Raw genomic sequence first — 21,165 nt, 5'->3', positions numbered from 1 at the left:
GAAAAGCCTCCTGTGGCTGAGGAGCTGGACTTGGAGCCCCAGGCGGGGTTTTGGAGGGGGTCCCGGGCTGGGGGACCGAGGCGGGGCGCCCTGGAGGGCTCACTGGAGGGGCCCTCGCCCAGTCTGTTGAGGTTTGTGATTCTTGTTTCTTGGTTCGAGTCTTGGCAAGTGGGCTCATCTGCATCTTTAGGAAGAATGGTTGGTGTTCATGTCTTAGCCTGAATTTCCCTCATGTAAGCTGGATGATGAATTGACAAATTATGCAAAAAGAGGCAAAAAGATGACCCCTTTTCTAGCCATGAATGTTTTAAGAAATCCTTTTAAGACTCGGTATTGTCAGTAGTTTCATTGGTCTGCACATGCGCCCAGCCACTATCACAGGATGGGAAACTCCCCAGAGAAAAGAAAACCAAAATATGCAAGTCCAGCTCCCCTGGGACAGCTGTGGCAGCCCTGTCAGTGCTCGCTCCCCTGGGACCATCTGCGTTCCAAGCCCTGGCAGGGAGGAGACCCTTCACAGGAGCTGTCACAGGGACCCCCAGGAAGTCACTGGGATGGAGGCGTCCGTGCACCGTGGGGGACAGGCTCACACTGCTGAACCGTTGGGACACCAGGCAGGCGCACCGGCGGAGGCAGATGTTTCTGCACAGACTGGCATCTCCTGGTCCCGGGCAGAAATCCTGCCACAGAGACTCCCACAGGGAGCGTCTTTTCCAAAGCGCGGGCAGATGTGTTGTGTGTTTGAGACTTTGGAGAACACTGTGATGGATTTGGTAGAAAGGTGAGGTGACTCCCTGTGTCAGTGAGTGTGTGGCACAGGCGGAGAAAACAGACAGACAAGGAGCTGTCTTTGGGTGGACGACAGACCAGAGAGGACAGCTTGGTATGGGGAGGGCTGGGCAGTGCCACCTGAAGGGCTGGCTTCTCAGTCAGGCAACACCCGTCCATGGCCAGCCACACTGAGCCTGTCACGTCTGTCACAGGCCCTGCTCATCAACGAGGAAAACGAGGGGTTCTGTGGTGGCACCATTCTGAGCGAGTTCTACATCCTCACTGCAGCCCACTGTCTCTACCAAGCCAAGAGATTCAAGGTGAGGGTAGGTAAGTGACCAACAGCCCCCAGGGAGGCACAGTCACTGCCTGCTTTTCAGAGACCACTAGAGCTGATGGAATTTGTTGGGAACACTGCTTAAAATCCTGAAATCCTATTTGTAGGGGTTAGGGGCGTTTCACAGAGGAAGAAGATGAGGAAGCAGAGGAAGGGGAAGAGTGGGGAGGAGGATGGGGAGGGGGATGGGGAGGGGGAGGGGAAGCAGCCCAGCCCTTCTCCCACTGGGTCTCTGAGTCTCTGGGTCCCGGGTCTCTGGGTCTGTGTCCAGCTAATGTTTTATGTCTCAGTGTCTTTTATTGGGAGCCTTCCAGACCTCCCTCACTCTTTAACATACTCTGAGCACCAAGCACCTCTGTCTCTTCTATTTTTATTTGTGAGATTGTTTCATTAGCATCTGTCTTTGTCCACTAGAGCTGCTCAGTGCAAACCCAACACAAGCTACAAATGCAAAGCAATATATGTAAACTGGTATTTTTCTAACCCTAAATGTTCTATTATACATTTTTAACTATAAAAAACAGGCTGGGCGCAGTGGCTCACGCCTGTAATCCCAGCACTTTGGGAGGCTGAGGCGGGTGGATCACCTGAAGTCAGGAGTTCGAGATCAGCCTGGCTGGCATGGCGAAACCCCATCTCTACTAAAAAATACAAAAATTAGCCGGGCGTGGTGGCACGGGCCTGTAATCCCAGCTACTCAGGAGGCTGAGGCAGAAGAACCATGAACCCGGGAGGCGGAGGTTCCACTGAGCTGAGATTGTGCTACTGCACTCCAGCCCGGGTAACAGAGCAAAACTGTCTCAAAAAAAAATACATACATATATGTTTATATATGTATATTATGTATATATGTACATATACACACATACATACAGATTTTCACAATCTATCTTAACACGTTGAAAATATTTTTTCCATGTGTAATCATGTTAAAGGCGTAATAACACATTCTGCACATTTTCTTTCATGCTAAGTCTCTATTTTACGCTCATGGCACAACTGTTTTACATTTTCGGCTGGCAGCCACACTGCACAGCCTGAGTCTGGGATGCCAAGCCTTTGGCCCTGGTACACCTCATTGGTGCCCACGACTGGCATGGAGGATGCACCCACCCAAGGACACAGGAGTGGCGGCCGTCCAAAGAACCAAATGTGTGAGACATGACCAGTGGTTCCCTGGGTAGCAAGGCTGACGGTCATTTTTATTTGCTGCTTTGCATTTCCCTTTATTTTCCAAATTTTCAAAAGTGACCACGTGCCATTTTTAATTAAAAAAAAAAAAAATCCTTAAAAAGCAACGGATGTGCGAAAGCATGGCCCCGGCTGAGCTGAGCACAGGCCCCCCCCTCTGTCCCAGGGGACCGGGACATGGAGCAGGAGGAGGGCGGCGAGGCGGTGCACGAGGTGGAGGTGATCATCAAGCACAACCGGTTCACAAAGGAGACCTATGACTTCGACATCGCCGTGCTCCGGCTCAAGAGCCCCATCACTTTCCGCATGAACGTGGCACCCGCCTGCCTCCCCGAGCGCGACTGGGCCGAGTCCACGCTGATGACGCAGAAGACGGGGATTGTGAGCGGCTTCGGGCGCACCCATGAGAAGGGCAGGCAGTCCACCAGGCTCAAGATGCTGGAGGTGCCCTACGTGGACCGCAACAGCTGCAAGCTCTCCAGCAGCTTCATCATCACCCAGAACATGTTCTGTGCCGGCTACCACGCCAAGCAGGAGGACGCCTGCCAGGGGGACAGTGGGGGCCCCCACGTCACCCGCTTCAAGGACACCTACTTCGTGACAGGCATCGTCAGCTGGGGAGAGGGCTGCGCCCGGAAGGGGAAGTATGGGATCTACACCAAGGTCACCGCCTTCCTCAAGTGGATCGACAGGTCCATGAAAACCAGGGGCTTGCCCAAGGCTGAGAGCCGTGCCCCAGAGGCCAGCACGTCCTCTCCATTAAAGTGAGATCCCACGCAAGGCCTGGTATGTCTCTCGATTGCCGCCTTGCCCTGGCTTCTCCCGCCATCGGGGTGGGAAGGTGAAGTACGTCTGGAACCCGAGCTCCCGCCCTTCCCAGCTAGGCTGGGGATTCCTCCAGGGAATGTTCTAGTCTGTTCTAGATGGGCAGGATGGAGGCTCCAAGGATGATACTGTGCTGTGACTGCCATGGGCATTCCTTTCCCTGGACAGCTTCCTGTGTCTGGGTCACGCCCAGAGGCAGGTGGGAGCCTGTGCAGGCCCCGTGGGGTCGGGAGGGGCCCACACGCTGGCATGTCCTCCCCAAGACCTCCCACCTGGCCTGGTCTCTCTTGTTCCCCTTGGGAACTGGACACCTCCCCGGTGACTGCCTAGGACTCACAGACTCCCCGGTAGGGAAACGTCCAGAAAGCCTCTTGTTGGGGTGGACGTTTTGCATTGACCTAAACCATCGGGTGCTCTTCAACCGCACGGTGCCAGGCCCCACCCCAGCTTGGGCTTGCATGGTGGGGGCGCACGGACATCCCCCGGGTGGGTGACCTGCTCACCAGGCGGTGACCTACCTCACACCGTGGGCCCCCACCCTGGCCACCCTTAAAATCCCCTGGGGGCTTTAGCATGCCTGCATCCAGGCCACAGCCTGGCCCCTGAAATCAGTCTCTGGAGTGAAGCTGGCCAGGGGCTTCTGGAAGCTTCTGGAGCTCCTCAGGGGCTGAGTGGTGGTGGTGTGGCAGGAGGGGCTTCAGGGGGCTCCTCCTTCTCTCCTCAGGTCCAGATGTTGAGTCCTTACCCCGCTGCATCCGGCACTGTCCCTAGGCCTCAAGTTAAATGGCCATGAAAACCAACTGAACCTTCAGTAAACAGAAAAGACTCCAGACAAGGCCTGCCGTGTGTCTCCCAAACATCCCCTGCAGTTTGCGTCTTGTGTAATGTCCCTAAGCAAAGTTCAACAGTTCTAGTACAAAAACTCCCCCAAAAAGTCATGAGCTGGGCAAAACCGTTCGTAAACAGATGTTGCGAAGTTAGGGAAAATCAAAGTGGACAGGTGTTCGACCTCCCAGAAACGGTCTGAGGAGGGGCCTGTCTCCCAGCGTGGGCGGGAGGGCGTTCCTGGCCTGCCCGCTCTGAGGCCTCCTCCATGGAGCCAGCTGTTGGGCTCCTCGCCAGCCCTTGCTGGAGGAGCGGCTTCTGCCTCGGAACTAGCACGTGTTGGGCTGCATTTCCTAGGCAGCAACGTGGTCCCCACAGCCCCAGAGGTAAACCCTGGACTTGGATTCCCGTTTCTGGAAATCAAAGGTTGAGTGGGGTCCAGAGAGAACTCTGGGGAAAAATTTACAAGTGAAGCTCGCCATCACCATCCCTGCCTGCACCCCTGGTTCCTGCCACACTGGGTGCCCGGCGCCCGTGCCCGCCTCGGGATAGAAAGGAAACCAGAGGCTGCAGAGAGAAGGGCCTGGGGGGTCGCAGCTCAGCATCTGCCGAAGCCCCATCCAGAAATAGGGTCTCGTCCAGGGAGGTGCGGGAGGAGAGGCCCCAGTCCTGGATGCGTGCTCGGTGTTAACGTCTCAGCTCTGTGGGCTCCTGCGCTGCTGTGGCGGGGATTTTCTCTCTGCCTGAACATCTCCTTCTTCATAAGTAAAGGCAAGTGGGTTAAACCCACATCATCTCCATGTTCACTCAGAATGGGCTAGGCCTGGGCCAGGGGACACTCTGTGACCTGAGACCCCCAGAATCCCCTGAGGGAAGCCCAGCTCTGTTTCAGGAAATAACTGAAGTGGCTGCTCGTGTGAGGTGAGACCCTGAGGACCGCAAGCAGCAGGCGGTCATGGCGGGGAGCAAAGAGGGGGGAAGTGATTCCCCCGAGAGTGAGGGAGAGACAACCTGCAGCAAAGCTCCATCGCCTCCCGCAGTGACTCCTCCGCTCCCCCTGGGAGACCCCTCAAATTCTCCAAACCTTGCTTCCCTCTGCCCTCCTGGAGCTTGGCCATTTCAGCACATGCACTGCCATCCTCCCAGTCGTTCAGCCCAAACCTTGAAGCCATGCTGCCCGACCCCATTCATCATGAATCCCATCAGCTTCCCCTTCGTGAAGCATCCAGACTGCAAACGTGCTTCCCGCTGCATGGCTGCACCCCCGCCCCGTCCGGGACTAGCCAGCAGCCTCCCTTTTGACTTCTCTGGAATGTTCTGTTCTCCACACAGCAGCCACAGTGATCCCTTCAGAGCACAAATCTTTCCATGTCAATTCCTGTTCCCTCCAGAATCTTCCCAACACAGTGGAAAGGAAACACCAGGTTCTTACCTCAGGCTTCAAGTGCTGATACGGTTTGGCTGTGTCCCCACCCAAATCTTGTCTTGAACTGTAATTGCCATAATCCCCACGTGCCGAGGGAGGGACCCGGTGGGAGGTGATTGGATCATGGGGGAGGTTTCTGCCACGCTGTTCTTGGGACAGTGAGTCTCACGAGATTTGATGGTTTTATAAGCATCTGGCATTTCTGCTGCTTGCACTCGTTCTCTCTGCTGCCACCCTGTGAAGAGGTGCCTTCTGCCATAATTGTAAGTTTCCTGAGGCCTCCCCAGCCATGTGGAACTGGGAGTCAACTAAACCTCTTAAATTACCCGGTCTTGGGTATTTCTTCATAACAATGTGAGAAAGGACTAATACAAAGGGCCTACATCTGAAAGCAGCAAATTACAACCCTAGGGCCAAATCTGGCCCCTTAATAGCTCTTATAAATAAAGCTTTATTGGCACAAAACCAAGTGTTCATTCATGATTGCCTGTGCTGCCTCTGATACAATGGTGCTGAGCTGTAGTGACAGACACCATTTGGCCCTTCCCCCCTTTCTCCCTCCTCCCTCCCTCCCTCCCTTTTCTCCCCTTCCTTCCTTCCATCTTCCATCCTTCTCTCCCTCACTCACTCCTTTTTCTTTCCCTCGTTCCTTCCTGTGTATTCCACACACACTTAGAACATAAGCTGCATTGTGACTTTGTCCCACCCACTGCTGTGTCCCCAGGCTGGGGCTGTGCCTGTCTCACCTCCAACTCACTACACACGGCATGGGTGTCTCCTTCCACCATGCACCTGCTGCCTTTACCCTCCATTCTCTGTCTCCCTAAATATCTCCCAGGGCCCTCTGAGCCTTCACTGTTCATTTCTCTGCCTGGCCTCAAACAGAAAACGTCAGGAGGGAAGCACACAGCTGTGCAGGTCATGCCCCGAGGCTCCTGCTGCCAGCACCTCCCCCAGCCTGGACTTTGGCTGTGTTTGCAGCCCTGTCCCAGTGCTGCGGGTAGGAATGGCAGGCTGCATCCCGCTGCTCCAGGGCCTGGTCCTGGTCCTCGCCCTCCAGCGTGCGGAGCCCTCAGGTAGGCGTCTGGCTTACCTGTCTGTTGTGCCTGTGCTGTGTCCTTGATTCAGTCCACGGTGGATTTGTAGGTGACACTTTTCCCAGGAGCCAGAGGAGCCCTGAGTGCCCAGACTTGTCTTAATTCCCCTGAAAAAGCCGTTTAGGTCTTTATCATTTGGTGACAAGTATTTGGGACATGATGGTGTCACTTGGGGTCCTCCCAAGAGATGCCCAAATGGAAAGAAGCGTGTGTGCAGGAGATTCGGTGGGGAAAGGCCAGGGAGGGGGGAGGGGGTGGGGCAGGCCGAGCCCAGACTGCAATGTGGGCAGAGAGCGCCTTGGCCAGGCCGGCCAGGAGTGCTCAGTCTTGAGTCAGGAGACACAGCCAGGGAGCAGCCACCCTGCCCGCCTGCCACCCTTCTACCACCAGCCACTTCGCTGGAGGAACAGCCACGGACTCCATCCTGACTCTGCCTGCACAGGCGTCCAGGAAAGCTGCAAGTCAAACACCCAGCGTCGCTGCTGGCCCCATGGTCTCCCTCTGGAGAGGCTGACCCCCCGCCCCCACCGCCCTGCCCAGCACTTACCGTGGCTGGACTTAGCTGAGCCGTCCCTGCTGTAACCCTCGGCACTGAGAGAAAGAGAGGCAGGATGTGAAGGGCCTGGGCTTTGACCCTCCGGGAGAGGGAGAGAACGTGCTTTGGGGCCCTTGGGCAGGAAGAGCCTCTAGAGACCACAGCCACGGGCAGACTGGTTTGCCTTCTCCTCCTGGAAATCGCAGAGCCTGCTGCAATGTATAAGTTTCTTCTCTTTGTGTTTTATCAAGATGTTAAATCCCGTGCACAGAGGCAGCACAGGAGCTCATGGCTCTTGGTCCCCAGTTCTCAGCACAATGACCTTTGACCCCAGCTCGGCCTTCCTTCGCACTCAGACCCAAAACCCAGTTGGAGACCTCCCTCCTCCACTTTCCCGACTGAGGCCCGTGGCCTCTCTGCAGAACCTTAATGTATCTGCACTGATCCCGGGGCTGGTCCGTTCGCCCAGAGGATGAAGTGCTTGCCTACCTCGGGGGAGGTAGTGGCGGGGTGGTCCTGAGGCTCTCGAAGGCTGAGAGCCTGTGGAGACGGAGGGGCAGGGGCTGGCGACTGGCTGGGGTGGAAGCCAGGCAGTTCTGGAAAGCAGGGCCCTCGGTGCTCCCAGTCACCGTCTTCTTGTCTTGTCTGTAGTATTTCTCCCGGCCTCCAAAGCAAACGACGTTCTAGCGAGGTGGAAGCGCGCGGGCTCCTATCTCCTGGAAGAACTCTTCGAGGGAAACTTGGAAAAAGAATGTTACGAAGAAATCTGTACCTATGAAGAAGCAAGAGAAGTGTTTGAAAATGAAGTGGTCACTGTATGTACCCCCCACCACGAACCACAGGCTTCCTCGTTATTTAGACTTCTGCTGACCCAGGGAGCATCATTTCTCAGAGATTCAGCTTAATTAATTAGCCTATTTACTTACTGATGAGGTTGACACAATCCCAGTTTTACAGATGAGGAAACAATTTAGAGAAGTGACTTAATCCACCCACTGATCCACCCTTACCTACAGCAGGTGAGTGGGGCCGGAAGTCAGCTCAGACCCCACTGGACTTTCTTCAGGTCAGGCAAGGCCCACACACTGATCAGACAGTCCAACGCACACGCCGCCCAGCTTGCGGTGACTTTCAGAGAACTTCATGCTTTTAATAGAGACCTTAAAAAAAAACTTGAAAACAGAAACGTCCTCTCTGGGATGCCACATAGTAAGAAAATCATAATCCGTGCTTGGGATTACATAAATGATTTGCTTCACATGTGACTGTGTGTATGCTCTAAATAACACAAGTAAGAATTTGCTATTTTATTTATTTATTTTTTGTATTTTTTTGAGACAGAGTCTCGATCTGTGGCCCAGGCTGGAGTGCAGTGGTGTGATCTTGGCTCACTGCAAGCTCCGCCTCCCGGGTTCAAGTGATTCTCCTGCCTCAGCCTCCCAAGTAGCTGGGACTACAGGTGCCCGCCACCATGCCCGGCTAATTTTTTTTGTATTTTTAGTAGGGACGGGGTTTCACCATGTTGGGCAGGATGGTCTCAATCTCCTGACCTCATGATCCACCCACCTTGGCCTCCCAAAGTGCTGGGATTACAGGCGCAAGCCACCGCGCCCAGTCTAAAATTGATTCTAAATTAAATGTTGACCTGTTTCTCAAGTATAATGTTTAATGTTTTTAAAATTCTAGTTTCTTAAATACCTATCTATAAGATAACTTATGAAATAGATCATTTTTAATACAACTCAGAGAAATCCTACAGGCATGTGAAAAGTGTAAAAATTTTTCAAAGTATTTTGCCCTAAATTTCATTTTTCAAACTTCTGGTACAGAAAATTGTTTTTCATTTACTACTTATGACATTGTTCAAGTTGTTAGAAGTCCAAATATGATCTTGGGATATGCCATTTTTTATACATTTTCTTTCTAGGCTTCAAGTCTGAATAATTCTCCTAATTTTAGATACTCCTACTCCAAACTAAGCGTCCCCACTCCCTACACAGGTACATATCTTTAAAATTCAACTCGGTTTATGAAAAGTGAAAAGGTGATGTGACTTCTCTATCACATGCTTTTGTGGAGGGTGGCGTGGAGATTGGCCCTAGGAGGGAAGGGCCACATTAGGGGCTGTGTGTGGCGGGTTTGTGCCACGTCACAGACTCCGGCTTTGCTCAAATAGGTGCTGGTAAGCACATGTTGAGTAATTTATCTTACAGATACATCTAGTTACTACACATTTAACATAAACAATTAGGCTGTAAAACAGGAAAACCGTGCATTGTTTCAAACACTATTGTCCCATTAGGTGAATAAAATCAACATTTTCTTACCTTCAAGTTCATCTACAGGAAAGAATATAGAAAAACAAATGTCCTGTTTGTAACACTTTTATGTTTTAATTCTAAAGGATGAATTCTGGAGACGATATAAGGGTAAGCGGTTTCCTTCATCTCCTCAGAAGTATTAATTCCTCGGGATGAGGTGAGGGGTGGGCTTAGGACGCTTCATGACCCCAGGTCGGCGGATGCCAAGCCTTTGGCTCCAGAACCCGTGATGTCTCTCCAGGGAAGGGCGCAGCTCGGACTCTGCCCGAGGACCAGGTCAGGAAGCCCCCGGGCTCTGCCCCCAGGGCCACAGGCAGCGGCCGGTTTATCTTGCCCAGCGTCTGGGTAGTTTCTGGGCACTCTGGGACACAGGCCACAGGCCAGGAGGCCCCCCCAGAGCAGCTCCTCCATCCGCCTGGCTCCTGGCTCCTGGCTCCTGGCTCCTGGGCTCCTGGCTCCTGGGCTCCTGGGGCTCCTGGGGCTCCTGGGCTCCCGGTTCCTGGGCTCCTGGGCTCCTGGGGCTCCTGGGCTCCTTGGCTCCGGGCTCCGGGCTCCGGGCTCCTGGGCTCCTGGGCTCCTGGGCTCCTGGTTCCAGGTTCCAGGCTCCTGGGCTCCTGGTTCCAGGCTCCTGGCTCCTGGCTCCTGGCTCCTGGCACCTGGGCTCCTGGATCCTGGCTCCTGGGCACCTGATTCCTGGCTCCTGGGCACCTGGCTCCTGGGCTCCAGGGCTACTGGCTCCTGGCTCCTGGGCACCTGGCACATGGCTCCTGGCTCCGGGCTCCTGGGCTCCAGGGCTACTGGCTCCTGGCTCCTGGCTCCTGGGCTCCTGGGCTCCTGGCTCCTGGCTCCTGGGCACCTGGGCTCCTGGCTCCTGGCTCCTGGGCTCCTGGCTCCTGGGCTCCTGGCTCCTGGCTCCTGGCTCCTGGGCTCCTGGGCTCCTGGCTCCTGGGCTCCTGGCTCCTGGCTCCTGGGCTCCTGGGCTCCTGGCTCCTGGGCTCCTGGCTCCTGGGGAGCCTCATGCTGCAGCAGGGTCAGAACCTGTCTCAAATTTTGGAAAGTGATGGCCCCCATGGAGACTTTGGTTGCGGGACTCCTCCCGAGGGAGGAGTTCTAGGTGGGCAACTGCAGAAGAGCATGGGAGAGAAGTGACGTAGATGGAGACCCACAGGGCTGGGGGAGGCCTGGGAATGAGTAAGCAAAGAGCTGCAGCCACCACCAGACAAGCATGGAGACAACTGGGCACAGAAGGAAGCGGGAGAGGCCTGGGAGGCCGGAGAAGGGCTGATGGGGCGGGACAGAGGGGGCCACATGCGGACGAAGAAAGGGTGCCCAGCAGAGCGGGAGGCACCGGCAGCCGGACCTACGTTCTGAGCGGGAGTGTCCTGGGGGCCAGACGACAGCATGGGGAGCAGCACGAGTGGGCTCAGTCCCCGTCCCTGCCATCCCCTGCCCCCCAGCCTCCTCCTGCTCAGGTCCCCGTCTCTGCCACCTCCCCCCATCCTCCTCCTGCTCAGGTCCCCATCCCTACCGCCTCCCCCACCCTCCTCCTGCTCAGGTCCCCATCCCTACCGCCTCCCCCACCCTCCTCCTGCTCAGGTCCTCGTTCCTGTCACCACCCCCGCCCTCCTCCTGCTCAGGTCCCCGTTCCTGTCACCACCACCCTGACCCCCACCCTCCTCCTGCAGGTGGCTCCCCGTGCATCTCCCAGCCCTGCCTCCACAATGGATCTTGCCAGGACAGCATCTGGGGCTACACCTGCACCTGCTCCCCTGGCTATGAGGGCAGCAACTGCGAGCTGGGTGAGGCCCCGGCCGTCCCGTTCCCCCAGGGCCTCCCTGGGCAGGCAGGCCTCACATCCTCGGCCAGGGTCCCAATGGGCCCCTCTTGGGGTGTAGACACGAAGGTGCCTGTGTGAACCACAATTTGGCTCACCCCAGTGGATTCCTCTCATCCCAATCAGATTCTCCTCTGGAAACCACACCCGGTGGGGCTGGCAGAATTCTGAGTTGCCCCTTCCAGACAGGTCCCCCATACTTTTCATGGCATGGGCCCCCTCTACTCCCCACCCCCGCCTCAACCATTCACAATCTGCTCACAGGCTGGGGGTCACACACAGGCGTCCTCAGGGCTGGACCTACCCCAGTGGGAGACTGCAGACCAGGAAGACGAAAAGCACATAAACAAATATCCTTAAATATCCGCCAAATGTCAGTGTCCGTAATCGCCAACTACAGCAACAAGTGTGCTCCGTCCTCAGCACCGCTGGTCAACTCGGAGCCCGTTTCTCTGGGGAAAAACCTTCCTTCCAGCCCAGCCCTCTCCTCCGAAATCCGGATTTCTGCTCCATCTGCCTCCTTGATGCCTCAGCTAGTGCCTTCACAGACATCCCAAATTTACCACGCACCAAACGGGGCTTTGACCTTCACCCACCTGCCCCTTTCTTAATCTCCGCCCTCTGGGTGGACAGCCCCCATCCCCGCTGCTCGGCCAGCACTGACGTCTCACTCACCCCTCCCATCCCACGACCCCGCATCACAGCAGCACATTGAAGGGAACAGCCAGTGCAAGGCAGCAGAGAAAACAGGTGTGTGGATTACAGTCCACGTGGAAATACATCCAGGGCCACATTTTCTAAGGACAGATGGAAGTGCCATCACTCATGGAGTCTTTTTTAAAAATTTTATTTATTTATTTTTTTGAGACGGAGTCTTGCTCTGTCACCCAGGCTGGAGTGCAGCGGTGTGATCTCAGCTCACTGCAAGCTCCGCCTCCCGGGTTCATGCCATTCTCCTGCCTCAGCCCCCTGAGTAGCTGGGACGACAGAGGCCGGCACCACGACCGGCTCCTTTTTGTATTTTTAGTAGAGACAGGATTTCACCGTGTTAGCCAGGATGGTCTCCATCTTCTGACCCCGCGATCCACCCACCTTGGCCTCCCAAAGTGCTGGGATTACAGATGTGAGCCACCGCGCCCAGCCTCACTCATGGAGTCTTTGTTTTACATGCACATTCCTGAAATACGGAAGTCTGGCAAACACTGACACAAAGGGCAACGGTCTGAAGAGAATGAGGACACATGGACCAAAACACCAGAACTCTGTGTGCAAGGCTGTAATCAAATGCCAAGCCAGCATTTCTGGTCTTTTTTTTTTTTTCCTTTTCAGCTAAAAATGAATGTCACCCGGAGCGGACTGATGGGTGTCAACACTTCTGCCTTCCAGGACAGGAATCCTACACGTGCAGCTGTGCTCAAGGCTACAGGCTTGGTGAGGACCGCAAACAGTGCGTTCCCCACGGTGAGTGCTCAGACCACAGCAGCCTCCAGCTTCCAGTGCCAGTGACCCTGTCCACATCCTCCTTCCTTCTTCTGTAGTATTGGGTGAAGCCCACAGATTTGTGATAAGGAGTTGCCACGACTCAGAAGGTGGTCCGCGTCTCCATGCTGGAGCAATGGCAATGCTAGAAAGTGCAGTTTCTGTCACTCGTGCTTGCTCGGACCACGCTGAGCTAAACCATGAGCGCCGTGAGGGGGTGGCTTAACTCCAGTCTGAGTGTCTGTGTGAATTATTGCACATTCATCAGCATTAAGGATACGATTATAATGGTTAGTACCACAGCCGGAATTATGCAATGGTTAACACCACAGACAGAGTCCGATATTCACTGGGAAGGCGCTGATTTTTATTCTCATGTCGCTGCCGCAAATGCAGACCAGTGTGCCTGTGGGGTGCTGACCTCCGAGAAGCGTGCACTGGATCTACAGGACCTCCCGTGGCAGGTAACAGAGCGCTCTCCGCGTGCTTCAATTTATTGTTATGACTTTCACCTTACTTGTCATTTCCTAAAGAGAAATGTAACGACTAAGTGAATCAGTCATCCTGACTTCGATGGGCTACTGACTGCATTGACTAACCTCTATTCCCACTTCAAAGTGTTTTCTAATGCCAAGTTCATAACTTCAGCTGTCTTCATTGCTTGCCTCAAATACAAAAGGATAGCATTATTTACAGCCCCCAAGACCTTTCCTCTGCAGTTCCAAACTGTTACCAATGTCATTTCCTCAGAACATAAGCATCTCGAAGTCAAAGCACGCCTGGGAAGCGCTTCAGCGATGGGCTGCCCCTACCTGGGGACCTGGGTGTCGTCACAGAGCGGCTGAGTGGCAGCTTGGGCACCAGCTCAGGGACTGACTCTGCTCTCGGCTGCTGGCCTGGCTGGCATTCTAGCTTTGTTATTTTGTTCACTAAATTTCTCTAGTTTGGCATTCACTTTTGTTCTTCTCCTTTTCCCTTCCTTGGCTGATTTAGAACTTAACCATTCACTTGTTTTGGGGGGGGGTTTTTTTGTTTGTTCTGTTTTGTTTTGAGATGGAGTCTCGATCTGTCACCCAGCCTGAAGTGCAGTGGTCCAGTCCCAGCTCACTGTAACCTCCGCCTCCTGGGCTCAAGCGCTTCTCCTGCCTCAGCCTCCTGAGTAGCTCGGATTACAGGCATGCGCCACCACGTTCGGCTGATTTTTATTTTTAGTAGAGACGGGGTTTTGCCATTTTGGACAGGATGGTCTCGAATGCCTGACCTCAAGTGACCCACCCGCCTCAGTCTCCCAAAGTGCTGGGATTACAGGCATGAGCCTCCATGCCTGGCCTCATCTTCACTTTGTTTATTTAATGGTCACTCTTGACACATAAACATCCATATTCAGCACATGTAAAGTCAGCTATTTCTCCCTCCTCAGGCTAAGTCCCAGCACCTCATTCTGGGTCCATTTGCTGTCTGGCCAGTATTTTATTCTTTTCTTGCTTTCTGCATAGCTTCACAAAATGGATATTACGATTTTTTTTATTATGGTTTTATGCCACCAACACTGGCTTTGATTTACTTACCACATTTTCCACTTTCCTTGCCTTTCACACCTCTAACACTATTATCTCCTTCTGCCTGAGTATATCCTTCAAAACAGCCTTGTCCAACAGAAACGCAATGTAAACCACATAATTTAAAATTTTCTAGTAGCCACAATAAGTAAAAGCATGTGAAATTAATTTTGATAATATATTTTATTTAACCCAATATGTGTCACTAGTTCCCCATGTAATGAATATAAACATTATTGAGGCATTTGCCTTTTTCCTTTACACTGAATCTTTGGAATCTGGTGTGAATTTACACTGAGGTGCAGCCCTCATGTCCACATCTGTACCCGGGTGTGGCGCCGTGTGGATGGCACAGCCTCAGGGGCCCCCTTCGTGAGGGCCTGTGAGTAACAAGCCCCTGAAGTTTGTGTGTGTGACGTGCTTCAGTTTCCCCTGATTCTTACAAGATAGCTCTGCCCAGCCCACTCTGGCAGCCGTGTGGACTGGGAGAGAACAGGATGGAGCTCAAGGACTTGAAGCCACCCAGCTCCAGGGTAGAAAGGAAGAGACTGAAGGGAGGCAAAGCAGACAGAGTGATGGAAGGCGGGGATGGAAGCGGGAATGGTCTATCACCAGCTTCGTAAACTTCCTCTCAATCTTTTATCACCTTTCCTCCCCGAGCTTTCTAAAACAGTTCTTCCTATCGCTGTCTGCCCCATAAGTGCACTGAGGGTGGGTACCTGGGAGGCCCAGAGTGCAGTGGTCCTCCATAGGTGGTGACAGGGTCTGGCTCTACCACCTGCAGGCGGTCTCCAGCTTCCCAGCTTCCCCAACTGAAGACAGGGTGTGGTTCTAGTCTGTAACCGCAGCACTCATACCAGCAAGGCTAAGAGCCATATAACCGAGGAGGTGGCATTCTCTAAACACAGCTGGTGTGTTTAAGACACAGGACATTATTGGCTTAGGCAGGCTACATACTATTAGATTTTTACTCCAGTATTATACATTGTTCTGAAGTTATTTAACTGAATATATGGAATTCCCTAAAACAAACTTTGAAAAGGAGAATAATTAAGTGTCCTAGCAGGATATAGGGTTGAAGATTATTTTTAGAACTTCCTTGTTTCTTACATCCTAGGGAAGAAATTTTACTAAAAGTCTGGCAGACTGATGGCATAAGTGCCCCCTTCTCTCAAACTTGGTTTTATCCCCTTTAAAGTGAGGATCTCACCCCCAGAGTTGCAGTGAGGATTACAGAGAATGTTCTTGACTTATGGTAGGTATTCAACAAGTGGCAGCTATTACTCATAAACACATAAAGAGTTCCAGGAACGACGCCACGGTAAAGTTGAAAACTCTTTTTTACTTTGCTCAGCATTTTGTATTTTATCAGACTGTTGAAAATTGTAACACTTAACACTTCCAGAGCCAGCGCCCGTACTATGTGGGTACATGCTTTATTTCATTTAATCCTTCAAATAACTTGTTTTCTCCTTTTGCATCCCTGATAATATTATTTGCTCTAAAATCCCCTTTGTCTGATATGGATATAGCCACTTTAGCTTTCTAATTATTAGTGTTAGCATTATCTTTTTCCAATCTTCTACTTTTAACCTATTTGTATTTTTATAAAGTACATGTTTAAAAAATAAATAAGGTACATGTTTTATATGTAGTATATAATTGGCTTTCATTTATATCTCTCTGTCTTTTAATTGGGGTATTTAGGCCATTTTACATTTATTATAATTGCTGATATGTTTAGGGTTAAAGCTATCATCTTGCTATTTTTTTTTCTCATCTGTTCTTTCCCCCTTTTTCTGCCTTCTGTTAGATTAACTATATCTTGTTAGGATTCTGTTTTCGCTCCTTTGTTGGTTTACCATCTCTGGTTCTTTGTTGGTGGTTGCTTCCCAGTTTGGAGAATACATCTTTACCGTATCACAGTCCACTCCACCTTCGCCGACGCCACATCCGCTCGCTGTAGCGTGAGTCCTTAGCTGGGACCGCAGGTGTGCACCACCACCATGCACAGCTAGTTTTTAAATTTCATGTAAAGACGGGGTCTTGCTATGTTGCTCAGGCTGGTCTCAAACTCCTGGGCTCAAGCAATCCTTCCACCTCTGCCTCCTAAAGTGCTGGGATTACAGGCACAAGCCACCGTGCCCGACCGGCCCATTATTTTCAGATTTTTTTTTCTCTCCTCCTTCTCCCTGCTCTTTTTTGGGAATCTAACTACATGTATCTTAAGCTGTTTGAAGTTCCATAGCTCAGAGACGGTCTGTTCGTTTTTCAAAGATCTCCTTTCTTTCCGTGTTTTACTTCTGATAGCTTCTGTTGTGACGCCGTCCAGGTCATCGATCTGTTCTTTTGCAATGTCTAATCTGCCATTCATCCTGGGCAGGGGATGTTTAACCTCATATACTGTAGCTGTCATCCAAAAATTTAATTTAGGCTTTTAAAACTACATATTTTTGTCTCTACTTAACTTTTTGAATATTTGGACTATAGTTACAATCACTGTTTAATTGTCCTTGTCTACTAATATCTGTCCGTGCTGGCTCAGTTTTGGGAGATTTTTCTTCTCATTATGGGTCACATTTTCCTGTGTGTTTGTATGCCTGGTGATCCGTAACGGGTTTCCAGACATTGTGAATTTTATCTTGTTAGGTGCTGAATATTTTGTGCTCTATACATACACTTGGATATTGTCCTGGGACTCAGTTAAGTTGGAAATACTTTCATCCTTTGGCATACTGCTCTTAAGATTTGTCAGTAGGACCAGGGCAGTGCTCAGTCTAGAGTTATTCTGAGTACTGAAGTGAAACCCTTCTGTGCATCCTGCCCCGTGCCCCCGAGTCAGGGATGTTTTAACTCAGCTGGTGGAATTGCTATTCTCAGCCTGCGTGAGTGTCTAGCACGGGTCCTGCTCACCCTCCTGAGTGGTTCTTTCCTGGCCATTATTAGTCTCCATGTACACATGTGATCACCACTGCTCTGCTGAAAACTGCTAGGCATGCGGCCATCCTCCAGCATTCTCTACCAAGCTCTCTCCTCTGAAGGACTCTGTTCTGCAAACTCCAGGCACTGTGGCCTCACTGGGCTCTCAGCTTTCTCTCTTCAATTTAGGGAGTTGGCAGGGCTCCAACTGAGATGCCCCGTCCTGCCCTGTGCCAGGGAAATTCTGGACAGTAGCTGAGACAGTTGTTTCTTGGGGATTACAGTCCCTGAAAACCATCATTCCACAGATTTTGTCCATGTTTTGCTTCAGGTGGGAGGGTCAGTCTGATCACTGTTACCTCACCTGGGCCGAAAGGGGAAGTGCCGGCCCCATTTAATCCCTGAGCAAATAAAAGCTTAGATTGTCAGCAATTCGATAACAATCCTGTAGCCATTTGAGTGCTGGGGCAAGATTCAAATACGGCTGTCTGCCTTTGGAGTCCATATCCCTAACCAGTAGACTTTACTGCCCCTAATCCCGCAAACTGTCAGCAGCTATTTATTGCCTATTTTGATTTTTAAAGGTAAAGTTAACAAATGCCGAAGGAAAAGACTTCTGTGGTGGTGTTATAATACAGGAAAACTTTGTACTGACAACAGCAAGATGCTCACTGTTACACAGGAATATCAGTGTAAAAACATGTAAGTATTTTATCATGAGTTTTTATAAAACCACATTGGAAATACACTATTCTATGTAAGAATGAAATGAAAAATTTAAAATTGGACTGTTTGTTTCTAATGCAACATAGAACTGAATTTACTGTCAATAAAACTGAGATACTTATAAATTCAGAAAGCACATGCAAAATACCTAGCACACACCGGGGTCCAGCAAGTGCTAACTCACAGTCGGCAAGGGAGGCAATCGCGACGGGCAAGTGCTAACTAACACTCGGCAAGGGAGGGAATCGCGACGGGCAAGTGCTAACTCACACTCGGCATGGGAGGCAATCGCGACGGGCAAGTGCTCACACTCAGCAAGGGAGGGAATCGCGACAGTCAAGTGCTAACTCACACTCAGCAAGGGAGGGAATCGCGACGGGCAAGCGCTAACTCACACTCGGCAAGGGAGGGAATCGCGACGAGCAAATGCTAACTCACACTCGGCAAGGGAGGGAATCGCGACGGGCAAGTGCTAACTCACACTCGGCAAGGGAGGGAATCGCGACGGGCAAGCGCTAACTCACACTCAGCAACGGAGGAAATCACAGCCTACTAAGGATGACTTCTTTTCCCACTGAAATCGAGCAGTTGTGGCATAAGAGATGGGTAATTGACTAAAAATCAGAAGAATGGGGCTCGAATCCCTCAGCAGTTGAGACTTTGGGCTGAGACAGTGGCCTTTTCATTGGCTTATCTGTGCCTATTTCTTTTTTTTTTTTTTTTGAGACAGAGTCTCACCCTATCCCTCAGGCTGGAGTGCAGTGGCACGATCTAGGCTCACTGCAACCTCCGCCTCCCAGGTTCAAGCGATTCTCATGCCTCAGCCTCCCAAGTAGCAGCGATTACAGGCACCCACCACCGTGGCCGGCTAATTTCTTTGTAATTTTGTAGAGATGGGGTTTCACCATGTTGGCCAGGCTGGTCTCGAACTCCTGACCACAGGTGATCCGCCGGCCTTGGCATCCCAAAGTGCTGGCATTACAGGTGTGAGTCACTGCCCCCGGCCATGTGCCTCTTTCCTTATCTATCCAAACACACAATAGCTTCTAGCCCATCGGGAGGCTGCAAAGTTCCGTATTAACCTGTCAACATGCTCTGTAATGACTCTGAAGAACCTCAACATAAATATGTTTTTACTCTTCATCCTTAATTTTTTTTTTTTTTTTTTTTGAGACAGAGTCTCACTCTGTTGCCAAGGCTGGAGTGCTGTGGCACGATCTCGGCTTACTGCAATCTCCACCTCCTGGTTTCAAGCGATTCTCCTGCCTCAGCCTTCTGAGTAGCTGGGACTACAGGCGTGCACCACCACGTCCCGCTAATTTTTTGTATTTTTAGTAGAAACAGGGTTTTGCTATGTTGGAAAAGCTGGTCTTTACTTCTGGCCTTAAGTAATCCACCTGCCTCAGCCTCCCAAAGTGCTGGAATTATAGGTGTGAGCCACTGCGCCTGGTACCCTTACATATTTTTCAATCAACAAAATAACCTGAAAACCACTTCTCAACAGCCAATGTTTGATTGGCCTGGAGAAGTTCCACATCACTGCTCCCTACTTTTTAATCATTTCACCACACCTCACTGTACTCCAAAATAGAAGAACTGACCTTGACTGTTTTTAAACGCCGTGGCACTTGGTTGCAATGGTGCAATCTGCGAGTGGCCTTTCTGTCCACAGAAAGGGACAGTGTCCACACCATGGGGCAGTGAGCCTGTGGGTCCTCCAGGGTCGGTCTCTCCCTCCTCACGTGGCTCACTGAGAAGCTCGTTTCTGAGCATTATGTCACTCTTGAAAATCAGACTGTAAAGAACTGGTGATTGTTCATGATTTCAGATTTTAACAGAACGAGCCAAGACCCACTGATGATCAAGATAATGCGTGCCCATGTGCACATGTGGTATGACGCGGACACGGGGGAGAATGACCTGTCACTGCTGGAGCTGGAGTGGCCCATCCAGTGCCCAGATGCGGGGCTCCCCGTGTGCACCCCTGAGAACGACTTCGCTGAGCACCTCCTCATCCCACGCACTGGGGGCCTCCTCAGCGGCTGGGCACGCAATGGCACTGACCTGGGCAACTCGCTAACCACGCTGCCTGTCACACTTGTGGAGGGGGAGGAGTGCGGGCAGGTCCTGAATGTGACCGTCACCACCAGGACCTATTGTGAGAGAAGCAGTGTGGCGGCCGTGCACTGGATGGAGGGAAGTGTGGTCACCAGAGAGCACAGAGGCTCCTGGTTCCTCACAGGGGTCCTGGGCTCGCAGCCAGCAGGAGGGCAGGCTCGCATGGTCCTTGTCACCAAGGTCTCCAGGTACTCACTCTGGTTTAAATGGATCATGAACTAACTGAAACCCAGCCAGAAAGAACACAACCTGAAGTGGGATTCCAAGCTTGCATTGCCACCACGGAGCGCACTGAAACTTCACCACACGCTTAGAGGCCGTCACAGTCCCAGGCCACCGCTCAGCCCCAGGCCACCCGCTCAGCCCACGGAGCAGCAGAGCCGCCCTTGCTGGGCCATTTACCGAGCACTGTGACCTTTCTTTCCCTGGATCTCTTTCTCTCAATAGAGACCTTCAGAAAAAACATGAGATGCATTAAATAATAAAATAAGATAATCTGTCAGTCATAAAACAGTCTGGTTTCCAGAACATCTTTCCTTCTCCAAGTCCAGTGTTCTCTGTGCTCAGGGAACAGCCACCCCGGCCCGCACACAGGCGAGTGTGTTCTGGTGCAGAAGCCGCAGCAATCGCCGGTTACAGCAGAAAGTGACCTCCTCTGTTGGTTCCCCAGTTGCCATGGGGACTGAGGACCATGGCTCAGTGCAGCAGCAGCCACTCAAAGCAGGTTGGCAATGGAGGAGAACGACCCTGGGGGTACCTCAGAGAGGCAGCATTAGAGGAAAGGGCCAGGGAGCACGCGAGAGGCTGAGGAGGCATGTCAGCGTCTCACGGGGTTGTGCACCAGCCCTTCTCTGGGAGGGTTCCCACAGAAGGTTCCAGGGCCCCGGGTCAGGGCTGAGCACTGAGTCCCAGCTCTCTGCTCATCCCACCAGGTGGCTCTTAGACAAGTGCTCCACCTCTTCATGCCTCAGGGTCGTCCAGGGTGGAGTCACAGCGCCTCACCAATGGGCTGATGGGCAGCTAGGGCGACGCTCAGCACTGTTGTGGCTTGAGTGTGTGTCCCTTCAAAACTCGAAATTGGAACTTACCCCAAGATGACGGCATGGGGAGGTGGGGCCCTCGGGAGGTGATCAGGCCATGAGGGCTCTGCCAGCCCCTTCCATCTCTTCTCCCACGCGAGGATGCTGCAGCGAGGTGCTATC

The 21,165-nt window shown here is 52.2% G+C and overlaps 3 protein-coding genes and 1 long non-coding RNA gene across 9 annotated transcripts in view; 2 read left to right on the top strand and 2 right to left on the bottom strand.

The window, feature by feature from the left end:
- Nucleotides 1-3,079, top strand: part of LOC105485262 (coagulation factor X) — a 27,017-nt gene extending 23,938 nt beyond the window's left edge. The window contains exons 7-8 of the mRNA XM_011747514.3: nt 984-1,101; nt 2,466-3,079. Coding sequence (XP_011745816.2) covers nt 984-1,101; nt 2,466-3,067 — 720 coding nt within the window. The 3' untranslated portion in view covers nt 3,068-3,079. The remainder of the gene's footprint in view (nt 1-983; nt 1,102-2,465) is intronic.
- Nucleotides 2,275-7,665, bottom strand: LOC105485255 (uncharacterized). 3 transcript variants are annotated; one of them, XR_011614560.1, is made up of 4 exons: nt 7,497-7,665; nt 7,020-7,219; nt 6,469-6,579; nt 2,275-5,610 (listed from the first exon to the last, which is right to left on the bottom strand). It is a non-coding gene; the product is annotated as an uncharacterized lncRNA (long non-coding RNA). The 3 variants fall into 3 exon arrangements; XR_011614559.1 differs by having other exon boundaries at nt 6,469-6,927; nt 7,020-7,665; XR_989427.3 differs by having other exon boundaries at nt 7,020-7,665.
- Nucleotides 5,963-20,185, top strand: LOC139359041 (protein Z, vitamin K dependent plasma glycoprotein). The gene is made up of 8 exons (XM_071081003.1): nt 5,963-6,451; nt 7,659-7,822; nt 9,412-9,436; nt 11,014-11,127; nt 12,492-12,623; nt 13,038-13,105; nt 17,704-17,821; nt 19,674-20,185. The coding sequence occupies exons 1-8, from the start codon at nt 6,382-6,384 to the stop codon at nt 20,183-20,185; spliced, it is 1,203 nt and encodes a 400-aa protein (XP_070937104.1). The 5' UTR covers nt 5,963-6,381.
- LOC105485258 (PCI domain containing 2) overlaps nt 13,047-21,165 on the bottom strand; it is a 51,256-nt gene continuing 43,137 nt past the window's right edge. For 2 of the 4 annotated variants that reach the window (XM_011747505.3, XM_011747507.3), the window contains exon 15: nt 18,549-21,165. In XM_011747505.3, coding sequence (XP_011745807.1) covers nt 21,161-21,165 — 5 coding nt within the window. In that variant the 3' untranslated portion in view covers nt 18,549-21,160. Of the gene's footprint in view, nt 13,169-18,548 lie in introns of those variants that run through there. The other 2 variants (XM_011747508.3, XM_024793936.2) reach the window with 2 other exon arrangements.

The sequence above is a fragment of the Macaca nemestrina genome, chromosome 16, assembly GCF_043159975.1.
Source record: "Macaca nemestrina isolate mMacNem1 chromosome 16, mMacNem.hap1, whole genome shotgun sequence".
Lineage (NCBI taxonomy): Eukaryota > Metazoa > Chordata > Mammalia > Primates > Cercopithecidae > Macaca > Macaca nemestrina.
This window is presented reverse-complemented; position numbering and strand designations above follow the sequence as displayed.